General features: G+C 46.9%; 4 protein-coding genes across 4 annotated transcripts; 3 read left to right on the top strand and 1 right to left on the bottom strand.

Moving 5' to 3' along the window:
* Positions 1–10,924: 10,924 nt before the first annotated feature.
* EDB93DRAFT_302047 (uncharacterized protein) lies at positions 10,925–12,292 on the top strand. The gene is made up of 7 exons (XM_041456026.1): positions 10,925–11,123; positions 11,185–11,241; positions 11,292–11,351; positions 11,409–11,543; positions 11,602–11,827; positions 11,886–11,937; positions 11,996–12,292. Exons 2-7 carry the CDS (start codon positions 11,226–11,228, stop codon positions 12,200–12,202), a joined length of 696 nt encoding a protein of 231 aa, XP_041308729.1. The 5' UTR covers positions 10,925–11,123; positions 11,185–11,225; the 3' UTR covers positions 12,203–12,292.
* A 332-nt stretch (positions 12,293–12,624) lies between these two features.
* On the bottom strand, positions 12,625–15,772 carry EDB93DRAFT_1249393 (ABC transporter transmembrane region 2-domain-containing protein; the record flags this gene model as incomplete). The annotated part of the gene is made up of 11 exons (XM_041452850.1): positions 12,625–12,934; positions 12,987–13,077; positions 13,126–13,177; positions 13,268–13,973; positions 14,079–14,181; positions 14,267–14,450; positions 14,616–14,700; positions 14,751–14,863; positions 14,911–15,025; positions 15,073–15,251; positions 15,305–15,772. The coding sequence occupies 11 exons, from the start codon at positions 15,770–15,772 to the stop codon at positions 12,625–12,627; spliced, it is 2,406 nt and encodes an 801-aa protein (XP_041308728.1).
* Positions 15,773–16,682: 910 nt separating this feature from the next.
* On the top strand, positions 16,683–17,502 carry EDB93DRAFT_303038 (uncharacterized protein). Its single transcript, XM_041456028.1, has 2 exons — positions 16,683–16,929; positions 16,980–17,502. Exons 1-2 carry the CDS (start codon positions 16,845–16,847, stop codon positions 17,345–17,347), a joined length of 453 nt encoding a protein of 150 aa, XP_041308727.1. The 5' UTR covers positions 16,683–16,844; the 3' UTR covers positions 17,348–17,502.
* Positions 17,503–19,116, top strand: EDB93DRAFT_302429 (uncharacterized protein). The gene is made up of 4 exons (XM_041456027.1): positions 17,503–17,665; positions 17,734–17,822; positions 17,874–17,951; positions 18,018–19,116. Exons 1-4 carry the CDS (start codon positions 17,657–17,659, stop codon positions 18,904–18,906), a joined length of 1,065 nt encoding a protein of 354 aa, XP_041308726.1. The 5' UTR covers positions 17,503–17,656; the 3' UTR covers positions 18,907–19,116.
* Positions 19,117–19,231: the final 115 nt, after the last annotated feature.

The following is a 19,231-nucleotide window of genomic DNA, read 5'->3' as shown; positions in this document are numbered from 1 at the left end:
GGGACTATTTCACAATGTTAGCAGAGACTCACACGTTTTACTTTCTAGCGTGGGTTCGGTTATTTGAGTGTTCTTGCGTTGTTTCACTGAAGTTCCGCATTTGTTAGCTTTGCTACTATGGCTTGCCTCGCACTTGGCTTGCTATCTCCAAGTAATGTGGTGCGCCGACCTGTGACTGGCATCTATAGATGGACACTTTCTCATCATTTCTCTACAGCATTCATCATCCAATGGGAGTGCTATTTACACTGGCATTTTGTCGGTTGCCCAAATGTTGCAGATGTATATTTTGGGACCGCGTCTGATCCTCAGCATCCGAGAACATCATGCCAAGCTCGCTGCTAGGGCCAACGGGGGAACAGGCATGACATCTATTGCCTTTTTCTATGCTGGTGGAGATATGTCCGTCGGTGGAGATACGTCGACTGGCGGTGATGTGTAGCATATAAAGTTAACCGAATGTCCAACCAACTTGGGTGCTGTGCGTGGAGCATGTATATTTAGCTGTTTCGTTGTGATATTTAGCCTCGCCAAGTTGTGTATTTGTTTTGAAACGATATAGAATATAACTCCTTGTACTTGTGCTCTGCACGGACAGCGAAAAGCTCATGGGAAAATCGTTGGTCATACAAAACACCGCACTGGAAAAATCCAGGATCTGACATGCAGTACAACAGTGGTATAGTTCAAGTGCCGATTCATGACCAAGGGCGCAACAGTGCTGTCACTGATAGTAAGGGTTAGAGTGAAACGAGTGCTACTAGCATATTCAGAACCTAGAACGTGTCAGGACTAAGCTCTGTAAGGATGAGTGCACACAAGCTAGAAGACAATGACACAGGGCCGGCATCAAGAAAATGTTGAGGCAACTTGAAAGAACGAACCGGCAAACAGGCTCAAACAGGTAAGCAGGCTTCTGTTACGTAATTTAGTACTGAGTCTGCTGACGCGAGCATCCCTTCATGGTCACTTGACACAACGAAATCCGTCTCCTCCGAGTCATGCAATTACTCTGGCGGCGTTAGACTAATCATTGCATGGCCGTTGGTAAAACTGATGGGCCAGATCCCCTTACATCACCCTATAGGTCCTATTGCCGGTGTTCAAGTATGCAGCGGGTTTCAGAGCTAAAATGTGCCTTCTCGCGTGATAGGCTCTATATATAAAAGCGACTGACCGCGTTATACTATCTGCATCCACTCAAATACGCATCATTCCATTTCCGACATGATTCGAGTCTCAGATGATCCCGCTTGGTGGCCGCTCATCAGTTATACTTCTTTTATCAACTACTTTATAGGTCTGCAGAGAGCAATTTGGATACCAGTGGCGACGTCTCAATATCTTTGACTGTCGCTTTGCAGCTGTATGCTTTGCTGTGGTGGTATACGATTGGGGTAAGCGAGATGATACGTTCCGAGAAATCATTGATATGTATGCGATATTCAAGTATTAACATTCGGACAAGAAGTTAGTTGATGTTATTTCGGACCTGCGCAGCTCACTAAGAATGCTACAACAGTTCGAATTGATCCTGGTGAGCAAAATCCGAGCCCCAAACAGGATGATGATGCAGTTGACTTGGAGCAGAGGCAACGTTGGTCCTTCATGACCATTCTTTATATTTGTGTACGTTATTGTATTCCTCGCCACTGCGCAGTTGGCATGTTGTGTTGACTTCAACATATACTAGGTGCGCTACATTGGGATATTTTATTCTGTGTAAGTTTGCCAGGCTATCTATATACGCAATACTGCGATGGGCTAATAACTCAAAACTTATATATTTCGTAACTAGCGCCTACCTCCTGTGTATGTGTCTTCAAATGTGTTTGCTTCTTCAAGTTCTGACTGGGCGTGCAGTGAATCTCCCGGTCTCGATTACTGATGCAGTAAGTATTCTGCACCGATGCATGTCGTTTCCATCCTCATTCGACTACTAACTACGCTCCTATATAGGGGTGAGAGTTATCCTCGGCCGGCTTTATCTCAAGATAACGACTTCAATAGCTGTGAGTTCATTCGAAGTATCCATTACACCATCAAGTAATTGGTTTTTCAGGTACTATCCTTTGGTTCATACAGGCATGGTGCCCTGTCATCGCCAATGCCATGTTGGGCGGTGAGTCCACCCGTGACCTCCTTACTGATATTGACTCGACTGAAATATAATTCAAGCCATTATGATTGCTCGGATAAATGCAATGTATCAAGGGTCCAAAAAGCTGCACTTCTTTCTTGTTGTAATGTTGCTGGGTTCCACCATCGCCTCCGGAATCATGACGATAATTGGAAATATGGGTGTTTCAGGGCGTAAGTTTCAATTTTTTTTTTATGAAAGCCTGAAACACGAGAGACTCATGGTCATTTATCAGAGGAGGTCGTCCTTTCCGGCTATCATATCTGCTTTAGCAACATCGACACGTACATGGCCAACCTCACTTATGAGAGTGTGATACCCATCGCTGCATGGGAGATTCTCGCCTTGTTTCTTACAGTCTGGATTGTTATAAAGCACTTCCGTGAGCTGCGACAATCGCCGACAAGATCTACCATTGGGGACTATTTCGCGATATTGATAGAGAGTCACGCGTTTTACTTTCTAGCGTGAGTTCAGTGATTTCAATGTTATTATCTTCACCGAGTTCCCGCTTTTGCTAGCTTTGCTACTATGGCTTGCTTCGTGCTTGGCTCACTATCTCCAAATTTCGCGGTGCGCTTACCTGTGACTAGCATCTGGAGCTGACCACTCTCATCATGATCATTTCTCTGCAGAACTCATCGTCAGTGGGGAGTGCTATTTACGTTGGCGTTCTGTCAATTTCCCAAATGCTGCAAATGTTTGTGCTGGGACCACGTCTGATCCTCAGTATCCGAAAATACCACGCCAAGCGCGTTGCCAGAGCCGATGGGGAAATAGGCACGATGTCCATCGCTTTCCATGTTGATGGAGATGAGTTGACCGGGGGAGATGTGTAGCATCAATCACGATGCGATACTGGAAGCATACATATTTATTTGTTTCATTGTGATATTTCCCCTTGTATGTATTTGGCATTCCGAAGCGATTTGGATAGAACTTTTTCGTGCGTGTCTGTGTTGTATTGCTTGGACAGAATAATGGTTGTAGCGACACAGGTTGGACCTTGTGAAAAACTCGACAACTGATGCGTCGACATCCCCTTCGTGGCACGGAGGTAACTTCCAAACGGATTTACACTCATACCGACATCCCCGGCCAGTAAGTGCGAAGTACTAGCTTGTTCATCTGAGAGTCACAAGGCAGATTTTAGCTGGCAATTTGCTGGCATTTTGCAGATATCATTTATTAGAAAGGTAATTCCAGTGCATAGGTTATCGTACATCCTCATGATACCCAGCATATAAAAGCGAGGCATCTTCTATATCGTCCTCCGAATTATTTCACTTGATCCTTTACCACATCCTCACAAGTGACAATGCGTATCTCATTTGTCCTCGCCGTTATTGTTGCTTTGACACCATTGATATCTGCCAGTGACACTGAGAAACAAGATTGCCCTATCTTCTGCTTCTGGCCATCAACTTGTGAAGATTGCTTGTCAGAACTTTGCGTGAGTATGAGTAGTTTGCGTCCCATATTGAATTGCATGACTCACCAGTTGGCAGTTTCTCTTTGTATGCTCCTAGTGCGGTAGTGAGTCGAGTTTTTGTTTTCACATCCGCACGGTATCCATAAGGTTGATAGCACGACGTGCGAGTTACTAGCAGTGTCACAGTGTTGAAACGTTGACGGGTTGATCAACGCATTTGAAATTTTATGGGCGCTTGAGCAATAGAGATCTTGGAATACATAGAGGATTCACAGAATAGTGTGTTTGCATTTCGAGAGTTACCAAATAGCCCAAATTGGAGAATCATCGGAGAGGGTGCGAGAAAAATCATGGGACAGTTTCCATCCTAGTACTGTGTTTGAGCGGTCGAAAGATGAACATGTTACGTGACGACGAAACTCAGGTGGGTCTAAACGATCTGGCGGAGTTGGAAAAACGGTCAGACCGCTCCCCTTCTCATGGCGCAGCTGCCGGTATTCTTGTTCTAGGTAAGAGGCAGAAAGGAAAAGATGACGAAGTTGAAAGTCCAACAGGGGTGAGAGTTATCCTCGGCCGGCTTGTATTTTCAACTTCAATAGTGAGTTTATTCGAAGTATCTATTACACCACCAAGTAATTGGTTTCTCGGGCACTATCCTTTGGTTCATACAGGCATGGTGCCCTGTCATCGTCAATGCCATGCTGGGCGGTGAGCTCACCCGTGGCCTCCTTACCGATATTATTCAAGCCATTTTGATTCAAGTTGCTCGGATAGTAAATGTATCAAGAGTCAAAAAAGTTGCACTTTTTTCTTGTTGTAATGTTGCTGGGTAGCCTGGGTTCCACCATCGCCTCCGGAATCATGACGATAATTGTAAATATGGGCGTAAGCTTCAATTACTGATGAAAGCCTGGAACACAAAAGACTCATGGTCATTTATCAGATGAGGTCATTCTTTCCGGCTATCATAACTGCTTTAGCGACATCGGCACGTACATGACCAACCTTACTTATGAGAGTGATACCCATCGCTGCATGGGAGATCCTTGCCTTGTTTCTTGCAGTCTGGATTGTTATAAAACACTTCCGTGAGCTGCGACAATTGCCGACAAGATCTACCGTTGGGGACTATTTCACGATGTTGATAGAGAGTCACGCGTTTTACTTTCTAGCGTGAGTTCAATGAGTTCAATGTTATTATCTTCACTGAATCCTTGCTTTTGCTAGCTTTGCTACTATAGCTTACTTCGTGCTTGGCTCACTATCTCCAAATTTCGCGGTGCGCTGACCTGTGACTGGCGTCTGGAGCTGACCACTCTCATCATTTCTCTGCAGAACTCATCGTCCATGGGGAGCGCTACTTACGTTGGCGTTTTGTCGATTTCCCAAATGCTGCAAATGTTTGTGCTGGGACCGCGTCTGATCCTCAGCATTCGAAAATACCACGCCAAGCGCGTTGCCAGAGCCGATGAAGAAATAGGCATGACGTCCATTGCTTTCCATACTGATGGAGATGAGTTGGCATCGGCATCTCCTTCATGACCGACCGTTCTCTGTCAATACACAGCTTTGACATAACGAAGTCCTGCAGTTATTGTGCGTTAGATGGCTTGCCGCCCACTAAGTTGGATCTGCTCATCTGTGATGCAAAGTAGCCTTGATTTTTGAAGGTGCTTCCCTGATGAACCACCTGCAAGCAGTGGTGCGAGAAATGGGCTAATCTCATCCTGTCGATAGGTCCATTATGATCGGATGATGTTTGGGACAGTACTAATAATTCCTGATAGTCACTAGTCTGCAGTTAATGACGCGTCAACCTCTCAAAGACATAGACTACTCACAAATCTAGATAGTTGCGCCTAAGTCAACATTGACTCAGGCGTTCCTTGGGCGTTCCTACCAATCTGTCACTTGATTGTATGTGGACGTCCTCTTGTACCAGATTGGTCGATATCTTATAGTGTACTTGGCATGGCACCTCACTCCGGCCCTCGTGATGCAAATTGTGGTGAGGATGACGGACGAGGCAACCGTTTGACGTCGTCGTTAGGAATGTCATACGCATAGTACTAGTACATTGTTAGCCTAGCGAGTCGGAGTTTTGCCGGCTCCCCCGGTATGAGCGGCACGCCGGCAGAACCAGGCAACCTTAGCCTAGTAGTCAATTCTGCGTATGGTCACACCATTATAAAAACAATGGACGGCGGGATATCTGCATGCACTCCATAGGCCCCATCCTGATATGACAATAGTCATAAATGATCCTACCGAGTGGCCGTTCATCAGTTCTTCTTTGCTTGTCAACTATTTTGTAGGTTTGTGGAGAGCAATTAGGATGCCAATCGTGACATTTCAATATCGTTGTTGATTACTACTTTACAGCCGCAAGCTCTACTGTGGTGGTGTACGACTGGGGTGAGCAAGATAATATGTCCCGAGAAATCATTGATATGTATACAATACTATCCAAGTATTGACATTCGGCCAAGAAGTGAGTTGATGTCATTACCTGCAAATCCGCCACTAAGAATGGTTGAACAGTTCGAACTTATCTTGGTGAGCATAATCATGTATCAGTACCAAATAGGACGATAGAGTTGACGCGGGGCAGAGGCAACGTTGGTCCTTCATGACCGTTCTCTATATTTGTGTACGTCATTGCTACGAGCAGTTGGTATATTTGTACTGACTTCAACATATGCTAGGTGCGCTATATTGGAATACTATTTGCTGTGTACGTCTATCCAAATAACACTGCAATGTGTTAATAAGTCATATCTCGCAACCAGTATCAACATCCTGTGTAAGTATCCTCAAATGTGTTCGAACTTAGCCCTTTCTGACCAGTGGCGTGCAGCAATTCTCCCTGTCTCAATTCCAGATGTTGTGAGTATATTGCACCTGTTTCTGCCGTTCCGACTCAACTACTAACTACACTCCTATTTTAGGAGTGAGTGATATTCTTTGCTGGTTTGTGTCCTCAAGGAAAATAACTTCGTAACAGCTGTGAGTTCATTTGAAGTATCTATTCCACCACAAAGTAACTCGATTTCCAGGCGTCATGATATGGTACATAGGCACATGGACCCCTGTCATCGTCAATGCCATGCTGGGCGGTGAGTTCATCCACAGCTTCCTTACTGATACTGAGTTGACTGAAATATCATCCAAAGTCACAATGATTGCCCGGGTAGTTGCCATGTACCAGGGATCGCAAAGGCTATACATCTTTCTTGTTGTAACTTTGCTGGGTTGCACGATCGCCTCCGCAGTTATGGTGGCAATTGAAAACCTGGGCTTTTCAGCGCGTAAGTTTTAATTATCGATGGAAGCCTGAAACACGAGAACCTCATGGATATTTACCAGAGGAGGCCGTCCTTTCCGGATTCCATACCTGCATCGACTACATGGATACGTTTAAGACAGATCTGACTTACGAGAGTCTTATATCCACCGCTGTATGGGAGATCGTTGCCTTCCTTCTTACAGTCTGGATTGTTATAAAGCACGTCCGTGAACTGCGACAATCAAAGACAGGATCGACCATTGGGAACTGTTTCAGTATGTTAATACAGAGTCACGCGTTTTACTTTTTAGCGTGAGTTCGGTGATTCGGATGACATTATCTTGTTTCACTGAAGTTCCGCACGTGTTAGCTTTGCCATTGTGGCTTCCTTGAGACTTGGCTTACTGTCTCAAAGTATTAGGGTGCGCTTACCTACGACTGACCTCTGCAACTGAGCGCTCTCATCATTTCTCTACAGGACTCAACATCCATAGGAAGTGATGTTTACGCTGGCATTTGGGCAATTGCCGAGGTATTGCAGATGTTTGTGCTGGGACCGCGTCTGCTCCTTAGCATGCGAAAATATCACGCTAAGCTCGTGGCCAGGGCCGACGGAGGAATAGGCATGACGACCTTCAGTACTTTCCAGGTTAGTGAGGATGTATTGACTGGCGAACACGTGTAGCATATAATACGATCCAACTGATCAACCACGGTAGCATCAGGGAATCACGACTTTACCTTTTCGGCCTAATATTACTTACAGTCATTTGTATAATGCTAGGACAACTTTTTTTACCCTACATACACAGTTGTATTTTAATTTGTATTTTCCGATCAATCGTTATGACGGTCAATCTCGATCTACTACGGGACGATCCATACCCAAAGAACGAAAGCAAATTGCTGTACGAGCTTGCTGACCCAACCATACATTGTTACATCGGGAGACCAGCGAAGTCGTGAGGATGCCAGGTTTGTACAGGTCGACCCTACACCCTTGATAGCCTTGGTGCAAACGTGAGTTTTTGTTTCTGTTCGGTATTACTTATATGTGATCGATTGATGCGTCGACATCCCCTTCGTTGCACGGAGGTGACTTCCAAATGGATTCACGCTCACACCGAGATCCCCGTCCAGTAAGTGCAAATTACTAGCTTGCTCATCTGAGAGTCACGGGTGGATATCCATGGGATATCCATACCAAATTGCCAATACCTTGCTCCTACAAGCTGCAGATCTTAGGTGGCAGTTTGCTGGCATCACAGATATCATTTATTCGAAAGGTAATTCCATTGCATACTAGGTTATCGTACATCCTCATGATATCCAGCATATCATAAAAAAGCAAGGCATCTTTTGCATCGTCCTCAGAATTATTTTATTCGTTTCTTCATCACATCCTCACAAGTGACAATGCGTATCTTGTTTGTCCTCGCCGTTGTTGCTGCTTTGACAACATACATATCTGCCAGTGACACTGAAAGCGAAAATTGTCCCCTCTGGTGCATCATCCCGAAAAATTGTCGAGGTTGCCCCCAATACGGTTGCGTGAGCATGAGTATGCATTCCATATTTAATTGCATGACTTACCGCTGGCAGTTTCTCTTTGTATGCTCCTAGTGCGGTAGTGAGTTGTTTTTTTGTTGTCGCATCGGCGCAGTAACGTTGATGGCACGACGTGTGAGTTACTAGTAGTGTCACGGTGTGGACAGGTTGATCAACGGATTTTCAGTTTTATGACCGCTTGAGTATCTTGGAACGCATAGAGGATTCACAGAATGATGTGTTTACATTTCGAGAGTAAACGAAAATCATCGGAGAGGTGGTAGTCAAACCACCTCTCGACTGAGCAACTAGCAAGGATCAACGGCAGTCAGTGGTTCTAGTCCAAGAGTAAAATCACACTCACACTTTATTACTGAATTCCAATCTCCCAAAAATTTGCATACTTTTGCCGCGTCATTTGGATGAAGATGGGCTTCAAGAATCAAAGGTGTTCGGCATACTTTCCCACGCCTCTGTACGCTATCAACGGCGATAACTTGAGGAAAAAGGAACCTGTCGGTATAATGCGACACCGTCGCAAAACCATCTGGAAAATCCCAGTATTATTAACATATGACTGAGGTGATCTCTCCACTGTACAGCATAGATTGAACAAACGCCAGATTCAAACAACGTAGTACGATACAGTATGTCATGTCCAGCATAGCGTGACCAATAAACAAGGATACAAAAAAGGTGAGCTCTCTCATTAATATTCATAGTTCTACGTACATTTTCCTGACTATTACCCTACCTAGTCCCGTTCCCATTCCCATGCATGATCCACAGCAGCTAATCGAGTCTTTTGATCCAAGACCGAATCTCTTTCCCGTTCCTAGTTCGAGCCTCCTCATTCTTTGAGAAGGATCTCACATCATCACTGACCAAATGTAGTATAGTTTAGTTTAAGTGCCGATTCATCACCAGAGGCGCAGCACTGACAACGACGATAAAGGCTAGAGCGAGTTGGGACCAAACTTTGTAAGTATGATTGCACACAAGCTATAAAAGAACAACGAAAGTGCGAAATTCAACGAGGCAAACTCACATGTACGAGCGGACCGATACCAATACCAAAGGGAGTCGTGACATAATCGCATGGCTGAGTGAACGAAGTGTATCACTATACAGTACCTGGAAGCAGGAGGTACCATGAAATGGCAAGCGGTAAAAGGTTTTACCGCACCAAGCTAGAAACCCACAGGTTTAGACACGCCATCAGGCCTCATGCCCAGCTGTAACGTCTAATTAGATCAAGTACCTGGCCTGGGCATCGGCATCTCCTTTATGACCGACCGTTCTCTGTCGATACACAGCTTTGATATAACGAAGTCCTGCAGTTAGTGTGCATTAGATTAAAGATTACATGGTCACTGGTGCCGCATCTGTTTGAAGATTTGCCCCCACTGAGTTGGATCTGTTCATCTGCTACGCATAGTGGCCTTTGTTTTTGAAGGTGCTTCCTTGATAGCTACACAAGCCATGGTGCGAGAAATGAGCTAATTTCATTCTGTTAGTAATACGTCCATAATGATCGGATGATGTTTGAAACAATATTAATAATTCCTGATAGTTACTAGCCTGCGGTCAATGGCGCGTCAACTTCTCAAAGACACAAGACTGCTTACGAGTCTAGATAGTCACGCCGAAGTCGACATTGACTCAAACGTTCCTGCCAATCTGTCGTTTGATCGTGTGCATGCTTGAGGACGTCCTCTCGCATCACTGATGAATGGCAATTTCAGTTGATATTGCTGTCGAGACTACACAGGATCTTGAAAAATAGCACCTCCACTCTTGACAGAGCCTCGTGATGCAGATTGATGACGGATAGGACGCGGCAATCGTTTGACGTCGTCGCTAGGAATGTCATACCAGCCTAGCTAGATTCGGTGAGTCGGAGTTTTGCCAGTTCTGCCGGCTATAGCCGGCAGAACAGACCCTAGCCCAGTAGTTCTGCCCCGGCCTACACGCTCTAGTTGACTACATGGCCACTGACATGACCCGAACCAATCACTATAAAAACGATTTACGGCGGTATATCTGCATGCACTCCATACGTCCCATTCTGATATGACCATAGTCTCAAATGATCCCACTCAGTGGCCGTTCATCAGTTATTCTTCTCTTATCAACTATTTTGTAGGTACGTGGAGCAATTGGGATGCCAACGGTGATATCTCAATATCGTTGATTATTGCTTTGCAGCTGCAAGCTCCACTGTGGTTGTATACGACTGGGGTGAGCGAGATAATACGTCATGAGGGATCATTGATGTGTATACAGTATTCAAGTATTAACATTCGGACAAGAGGTAAGTTGATGTCATGTCCTGTAAATCTCACTAATAATAATTTAACAGTTCGAACTGATCTTAGTGAGCAAAGTCCTGTATCAGAACCAAATAGGACGATGTAGTTGACTCGGGGCAGAGGCAACGTTGGTCCTTCATGACCGCTCTCTATATTTGTGTTCGTTATTGCTACGAGCGCCGCTGCGCATTTGGCATGTTGTGCTGACTTCAACATATACTAGGTGCGCTACATTGGAATACTATTTTCTGTGTACGTTTGCAGAGCTATATACATAACACTGTAACATGTTAATAAGTCATCTCTCGCAACCAGCATTAACATCCTGTGTATGTGCCCTCAATTATGTTTGCTCCTTCTAACTAGCGGCATGCAGCGATTCTCCCTGTCTCGATTACCGATGTAGTGGGTATTCTGCACCGATGCCTGCCATTCCCATTCAACTACTAACTACTATTCTATATAGGAGTGAGTGATATTCATTGCTGCTTTGTGTCTTCAAGAAAAATGACATTCAACAGCTGTGAGTTCATTTGAAGTATTTATTCTGTTACCAAGTAACTGGGTTTCCAGGCATTATGATATGGTACATAGGCACATGGACCCCTGTCATCGTCAATGCCATGCTGGGAGGTGAGCTCACCCGCGGCTTCCTTATTGATATTGACCTGACTGAAATATCATTTAAAGTCACCATGATTGCTCGGATAAATGCCCTGTATCAGGGATCCAAAAAGATGTTCATCTTTCTTGTTGTAGCCTTGCTAACTTGCACGATCGCCTCCGGGGTTCTTGTGGTAATTGCAAACCTGGGTGTTTCAGCGCGTAAGTTTAAATTATCAATGAAAGCCTGCAGCACAAGAGACTCATGGATATTTACCAGAGGAAGCCGTCCTTTCCGGCTTTCATACCTGCGTTGACGACAATTACATAGCAAATCTGAATTTCGAGAGTCTGATATCCACCGCTGCATGGGAGATCCTTGCTATGTTTCTTACACTCTGGATCGTTATAAAGCACATCCGTGAACTGCGTCAATTACCGACAGGATTGACCATAGGGGACTGTATCACAATGTTAATAAAGAGTCACACGTTTTACTTTCTAGCGTGAGTTCTGTTGTTTGGATGTCATTATCTCCTTTCACTAAAGTTCTGCATGTGCTAGCTTTGCTATTATGGCTTCTTTGAGACTTGGCGCACTGTCTCAAATTCTTACGGTACGCTGACCCGCAACTGACATCTGCAGCTGACCACTCTCACTTAATTTATCTGCAGGCCTCAATGTCCATAGGAAGTGATATTTACTTTGGTCTTTGGTCAATCGCCGAGGTGTTGCAGCTGTTTGTGCTGGGACCGCGTCTGATCCTCAGCATGCGAGAATATCACGCCAAGCTTGTAGCCAGGGCCGACGGAGAAATAGGCATGACGACCTTCAGTACTTTCCGGGCTGGTGGAGATGTGTTGACCTGCGAATATGTGTAGCACATAAAATGATCAACCACGGTACTATGTAGGGACCATGCGTATTTAATTGTTTCGTTGTGGTGTTCAGCCGAGCTCGTCATGTTATGTATTTAGTATTCCGAAGTGATTAGCTTCACCAATCCACTTGATTACGAGGCCATGGCGAAAACAGATACTATAGTAATGACTAATTTGCGATGCAATCACTATCTATATACGATAGACTGCAAGCCAAGCGGCGCTACCAGATCACCGTCGTGTTTCGTTGTGGTATCGATATCTTATATAGCAATTGTCATGTGGTCGTGTACACCCAGTCTACATATATGCCAGTCAAACCATGCCACGTCAAAAAACCATCGCCCTACCGTTCCCGAGCCCATATACAATATCTCGCAACCCCTCACAAAAAATCTCTAACCAAAGAAAGTACCACCACATCACTTCGCCTTCAACTCCTCCCCAAGCTCCCTCACCCTCTTCTCCCACTGACACGACTCCTCAATCCGTGCCTCCAGCACACGTATCTCTTCAAGGACACACGCGAGGTATTTGGCTCCTGTGTCCTCTGTTGTTAGTGCGCGTCCGCCATCCCCCGAGGTTGATTCGCTTTCGCTAGGCGGTGTCGCCAGTCCGCTCTCACCACGCCCCTCATGAGCCTGAGGCTTAGCAATCCGGTTGAAGGTCCAACTCCCCGTTCCATCGCCTGTAAGAGTCAATATATGCGTGTGATACTTTGTCAAAGACGGTCTACAGGTGTGGACCATCAGCATCGACGCATAAACACGACACAAAGACGCACCGCAAGGAAATGGTGATCAAGGTGATCCCTAATGCCTTTGCGTGTTCATACATCTGACCTTCGACGTCGGAGCTTACAGCGGATGTGCATTCTGTTGCATCTCAGATCGGATCAAATGCCAGGGAGGCAAGAGACTCACCGTCTAGAATCGCGAATTTGGGACGGTGATAGAAAAGACGAGCCATTGCAAGCTGTTAACAAGGATATCAATATCATTCCATCTCGTTCCAACAACCCCTCGAACAAAACAAGATCCAACACCAAAAAGAAAGAAAGCTCACCCTCTGCTTCTCCCCCCCACTCAACACATCCCTCCACTCCTTAACCGCATCCCAGCCACCCTCCCTGTCCACCAAATACCCAAGATAAGCAGCATCCAGCACGCTTTCAAGTTTTGACAACGCCGCGGAGGACGCAGTGAACTCAGATACAGAGTGTGGGTAAATGACTTGGGCTAAGAGGGACCCTGTAGGGTGGTAGGGACGTTGGGGGATAACGAACACGCCAGGGCGTCCATCTGCGTCGTCTGTGGGATGCGTGAGTGCATCGTCAACAGGATGCGCAACCGCGCCGGAAGTGTGCATTGAGCCCTTGAGCATCGAAGAACTTCCAGGTGCCCAAAGCCCTGCCAGAACACGCGCGACAGCAGTCTTCCCAACCCCGTTAGATCCTGTAATCATAAGATGTATACCTGGTCGGAGGGTGAGCGTGAGTGCGCGGACGAGGGTGGTGGTGTTTGGCCCTGAGAGAGTTTCTGAGGGTGACGGTTCCGAGGATGGGGGTAGGGGAATTGATTCTGTGTGAGCTTGGAGCTCAGAGATGGTAGCGAGGGAATGAGAAGGTGTGGGTGAGGGTGAGTCGGGAGAGCTAAAGGGATCCCCTGGAATGCATATATCCACGTCCTTCAGCGCGAATGTATTACCGTCCCCTGGGAGTGCAGAGGGGAGTGGGGGGATGTTGTGGAGAGTTGAAAGGAGGGTGTAGAGTCTTTTGGTGGGTGGATAGGTCGAGTGATCCAGAATATCAAAGCGGAGTAACACGAGCAACCAAAATGAGACCCATAAGCATACCCAAGAAATACAAGGCACTCACCGCCCAGTCAACCCAGCAACCTCCTGCAAATCTTTATACGCATACATGAGTCTCCCACCCGCATCTGCGAGGGAGAGGAGAAGGCGGCGATTGGAGATGTAGGCTGTGCGAATTTGTTAGTTGTGTTTGTACGTTGGAGGATACAAACAAAGGAGGACGGAGATCATACCAAGCACCAAAACACTCACTTTCCGTCCTGCCAGCAACGATACCATCCGTGTCACTCTTCTGCTCTCGTCCCTGCTTTCCATCCACACTGTGCGAGCGGCGCTTCCTCGTGATGAGCAACGGCACAGCTATCAACCCGTACCCAGCGGCGGACCAGAGGTATTTGATGACAAAATCTTCTGTCCATTCATATGCGATGCGGATCTATGAAGGAAGTTATTGATTTTTTGAGAGATAGTTGGATTTAGAATGAGGAGAGATGTATGCAGAAAGGGATTGGTTAGAAGAAAGGACGATGGAGTGAGGTAGAAAATGGAGGAGCGTCTGATATAAACAGAATGGCTATCTGTGAAGCAAACACGAACGTACCTTGTATATCGAATTGACATGTTTGATCAATCGCAAATACGTTCTGGTGAGGATATCTCGTTCCCGTGCGCCTCCATCATAGAACCTGCGTTGGCGTTAGATCATGGCATAGCAGACAGAAGGAAGAATACTCACGCAATTTCTTCGCTCTCTCTCCCGACACGTCCGACGCCAGCTCTATATTCGCCTTCCAGACGGGCTTCTACAGCTGCGAGACGACCAAATGCAGGTGTTACGGCGCGGAGGATCTAGGTGGATGTTTATCATTGTTCCTGTGATGTAGTACTGCACAAACCTTGGCAGTAACATAATAATTGATGAAAAGCAGTACAGTACCTCTGAATCCGAGGGACCTTGCTAGTTGTGAGGTGAAGAGAAGGAGGTCGAGGGAGGGTTTCATGAGATTGCCACTAATAGAAGAATTAGTTCTGTTCAGGCGAACGAATTAAGGTCGTACTAGATACCAGCAACGCTCTCTGCCCAAGCGTCGACGTCTGCTGTAATGTACTGATCGATACCATGGAGGGGAACGCGATAGTAGCGGAGATAGGGAGCGGGTGACAGGTAGAGGTCATGGATGTATCGAGTCAAGCGGGTTCTGAACCTGAGGGAGAGCGTAGATTGAAGGTGGCGAATCTGAAGAGAGTAAAATAAATGGGGATAGAAGGGGAGTTAGAGAGAATACAAACCATGGAGTTCGTGTATATACTTGGTATAGCAAGTGCGAACCATAGAGCGAGGCCGGTCAAGAACCCCTTCCCATCTGCACTGACCAAGTCTCTTACTATGCGACCATCTAGACGGGCGACAGCTATGCTCAGCACTGTACGAAGAACGAGAAATGTAGAGTGAGCAGTGAGCAGGAGCGCTTCACGAGTGTAAAGCGAAGGGAGGACTATGCGCAGGAGCGAACGGAGCTGGTGCACAAACGGAAGACCGAGTCCTGGAGTCGCATTCACCAGCGGAAAGTGAACAGCATCAATGGCAAGCCCGCTTTGACTGTGCGTTGGTTGTAGACTGCTTGACTTGTTCGTGATGGGCTTAAACAGTCTAGATCGAAGGATGAGAACTGTCGCTAGCAGGACAAGCAATGGTTGTCGTGATGACTGGTGTCGAAACAATTTATTGAGGTTGAGCGGTTTCGAGAATATCGCCATGCTCGCAATGGGTTACAGCCTGAGCGATACAGCGAGCAGTGCAGGGCAACTTCATCGTGTAGCACCAAACGAGCATGTGATTACTGGATCGGTTAGCACTTGTGCAATGTTTGCACATGTTCCTCCCTTCAAGTAACGATACGGTTCCTGCAAGAATGTACGACTTGGGCATACAAGTCCGAGTCTAACCGGGCCAGAGCGAATACTTCAGTACGTTATTTGCATATTTTCTTGATACTCATTTGTACTTACATTCATACAAGGGTATTGACCGCGGCAGACTCGACAAGTCGCCTCTTTGTACCGATATTACATCGGAATGGCGCTGTCTTTTTTGATATTCTTGTTTATTGTCCGGTGGGGTGGCGCCCTAGTAGACGATACAAACAATATATACTAGTGCGAGGTTCTATTCTTCCAGGTTGTGAAGTCTTTGCTAATGGTCCCGGCGTTAGCGAGGACGGATGTTTGTTGAGACATCTGGGGTAGGAGCGGCGGTATGCGCTATGCGGCGATTGGGTCCGCTCGACTCATTCGTTGTCGCTACTTCTTATCTGAGGGTGGGGAGACAGACATCTCCGAAGGTCTGTTCGAGTCTCCTCGTGCGTGCTATGTAGCGGAACAGAGGGTTTGATAAAGCTGTCGCTGTTGAGGAGTTGCTGAAGTTGACTTAGCCGGTCCTAGATTCTTGGCGGATTGCCACACGTTGTTGTGCGTAACGTGGGTATGTTAATAGGAAGTACTTGACCGTCTCCTCGTTCGTTGCATTGCAGGCAGCGTGCTGTGGGAGATTTGGAGATGCGGTGGAGATACTTGTTGAGGGGAGCGTGTCCGGTTCGGAGCTGGAAGAGGAGTGAGCATTGCCGGCAAGGGAAGTCGTCGATTAGGTTGGAGAAGTTTGCTGGGTCTACGATGCGTATTCTGTCATACCGTCGCGATTGTTGCATGATTAATCTTGACTCGCGTCCTATCAGCTCGTTGAACGTTTGCTTTGCCGTTGCTTTGCTGTCCGGCAGAATGGTGGGGTGGTTTGTTCTGGTCCGCAGTGATTTTGGGAGGCGATGGCATTCTGATGCGTCCCCCTGGCTGCCCTCTTCGCGTATTCATCCGTGGCTTCGTCTCCTGCTATGCCCTTGTGACCTGGGATCTATCTTATGGTGAGTTTCCTACCGTCTTTGTTCGAGATAAGCGTTCTGAGGTCGTCGTGGAACATGCCTACGAGGTGGTGACCGGGTTGTGTTCGGAAGGCATTGGTGGCTCTTGTTGCGTGCCTCTCTAGCATTAGCTAGTAGCGATAGACACAAATGCACTGACCTGCACGGACTCGATGACCAAGCGCGCGTCCGATCTCTGAAGTTGACGAATCGCGACCACGGTCATACCTACGACGACGACCGAACTATCACTCTCGGACATATAAAGTACCTAGTGACTCATGGGTTGGTTAGGTTACTGCTTGTTGCATGGGCCAGGCCAGTCAGACGGCAAAGACCTTCAGGACCCTGTCGGACATCAATGTCAAGTAGTTCGACGTGCATGTCGATCGTTCCATGTCTAGTTCATCTCCGTCAATAAAAATTACCTCAGGAAAACATCTCGATCCCGGTATTCACGCTGTAACAGAATGAAGCCTTCAGACCGATGTGGTTACTCAAGGACAATGCACTCACGCGTTCATGGCATGGTCCACAAATATTCCACAAAGCATCGTTGTACGAAATCCACAAGGGGCTATCCACAGAAAAGGACTGTGGAAATCACCACAGTTGGTAATCATTTATATACTTCTTCCGATACTTCCACAGGACCACCATCTCCGCAAGTTGAAATACACCACTTAAGACAGAATCAAGTAGTACACATTACCATTGCTCTATAACGACCATGTCTAAGGTAAGCCTCATCGCGCGTATACCTCATGCATCAACGTGAAGACTGACTCGGACTCTCGGAATATTTAGATCTACGTTTGCTCTACTTCTCCGGGCTGCAACGCGATTTTTACCAAGTTCTTCGAGTTCAAGAAACACGAGGCCGGACATTTAAAAAAGTACATGTTTCTCTATAGTATACAGCTCTCCTCACTTACATTCGCTCACAGTGGGTACCGCTGCACCTGGCCCGAATGCGACTTTGTGACAAAGACGAAAACTAGCTACCAAATACATTCCGCTAGACAGTACGTATTTATTCACCACCGTCACCGATCCTACCTGACCACCAATTTTATTTTACTTGATTATAGTACGGGCGAGCAACGTCACATCTGTGAACACGATGCTTGTGACTTCAAGACTCATGACCCTGCCAGCTTCACACGCCACCGCCAGAACAAACATGGGTATGTTGCTCAGGCGCGCGGTCGTGGTGCCGCTGCCAAAAAAGGGTCGGGCGGGACTATGCCGTCGTCCCAACCCCCGGCACAGCCCTCGCCCCCGGCAGAGCCCCTCCCCACTGGTGTATTCCACCAATACAGACTTCAACTACAACCCCTGCCACCACAACCGATGCAACTGCAGCCCGTACCACCACAACCAATGCAATTGCAGCCCGTACCACCCCAACCGATGCAACTGCAACCCACACCACCCCAACCGATGCAACTGCAACCCACACCACCCCAACCGATGCAGCTGCAGCTCACACCACCCCAACAGATGCAGCTGCAGCTCACACCACCCCAACAGATGCAGCTGCAGCCCATCCAACCCCAACCGATGCAGCTGCAGCCCATCCAACCCCAACCGATGCAGCTGCAGCCCACACCACCCCAACCGATGCAGCTTCAGCATGTGCCGTCCCAACCCATTCCCCAACCCATGCTACTGCAACCCATTCAACGACAACCCACACCGCCGCAACCGATGCCACTGCAGTCCATTCAACCGCAATTCATGCTGCCCTGGCCCATACAATCCCATCCCACCCAACACAAACCTCATCCCACTCAATACCAACCCGCTCCACCTATCTGCAACCCATCGTTAGGGATCTTATACGGGTCAATAGATGCCGTGGACGATTATACCATGTATACCGGACCCGCGAGGGCCTCCAATGGGTGGACTGAGGGGTGCATGTGTCCTGAATTGATGCAGAAACATCCTTCGGAGATAGTAGGCCATGAATATTAGCTTTGTTAGTTTTGTATAGTCTTAAGACACGAGAATTATCTGTTACGTTTTCTTTCTTTCTTGGCTATGTTTTTCTTTGCTGTTTGTGTATCTGGGGATTCACGTACTTGTTTGTATATATCCTTTATGTAAAAGCGTTTTGTCTAAAGGCTAATACGCTCTTTTGTCAATGCAACACGGTCCAAGTTGCAAATGAAACTTTCGCCTCCCCCTCGAGTTGGATTTAGGCGCGTTCAGCGCTCTGATTGCCAACTAGTAACACCGCGTCCTAATCAAGGCGCCAGTGGCTTTTTTTGTGATTGGTCTGCCAATGAGTCGCAGTGTA

The sequence above is a fragment of the Suillus bovinus genome (assembly GCF_016758785.1).
Source record: "Suillus bovinus strain UH-Sbo-P2 chromosome Unknown EDB93scaffold_20, whole genome shotgun sequence".
Classification (NCBI taxonomy): Eukaryota; Fungi; Basidiomycota; class Agaricomycetes; order Boletales; family Suillaceae; genus Suillus; species Suillus bovinus.
Note: the sequence above shows the minus strand (reverse complement) of the source record. Positions and strands in the feature narration are given on the sequence as shown.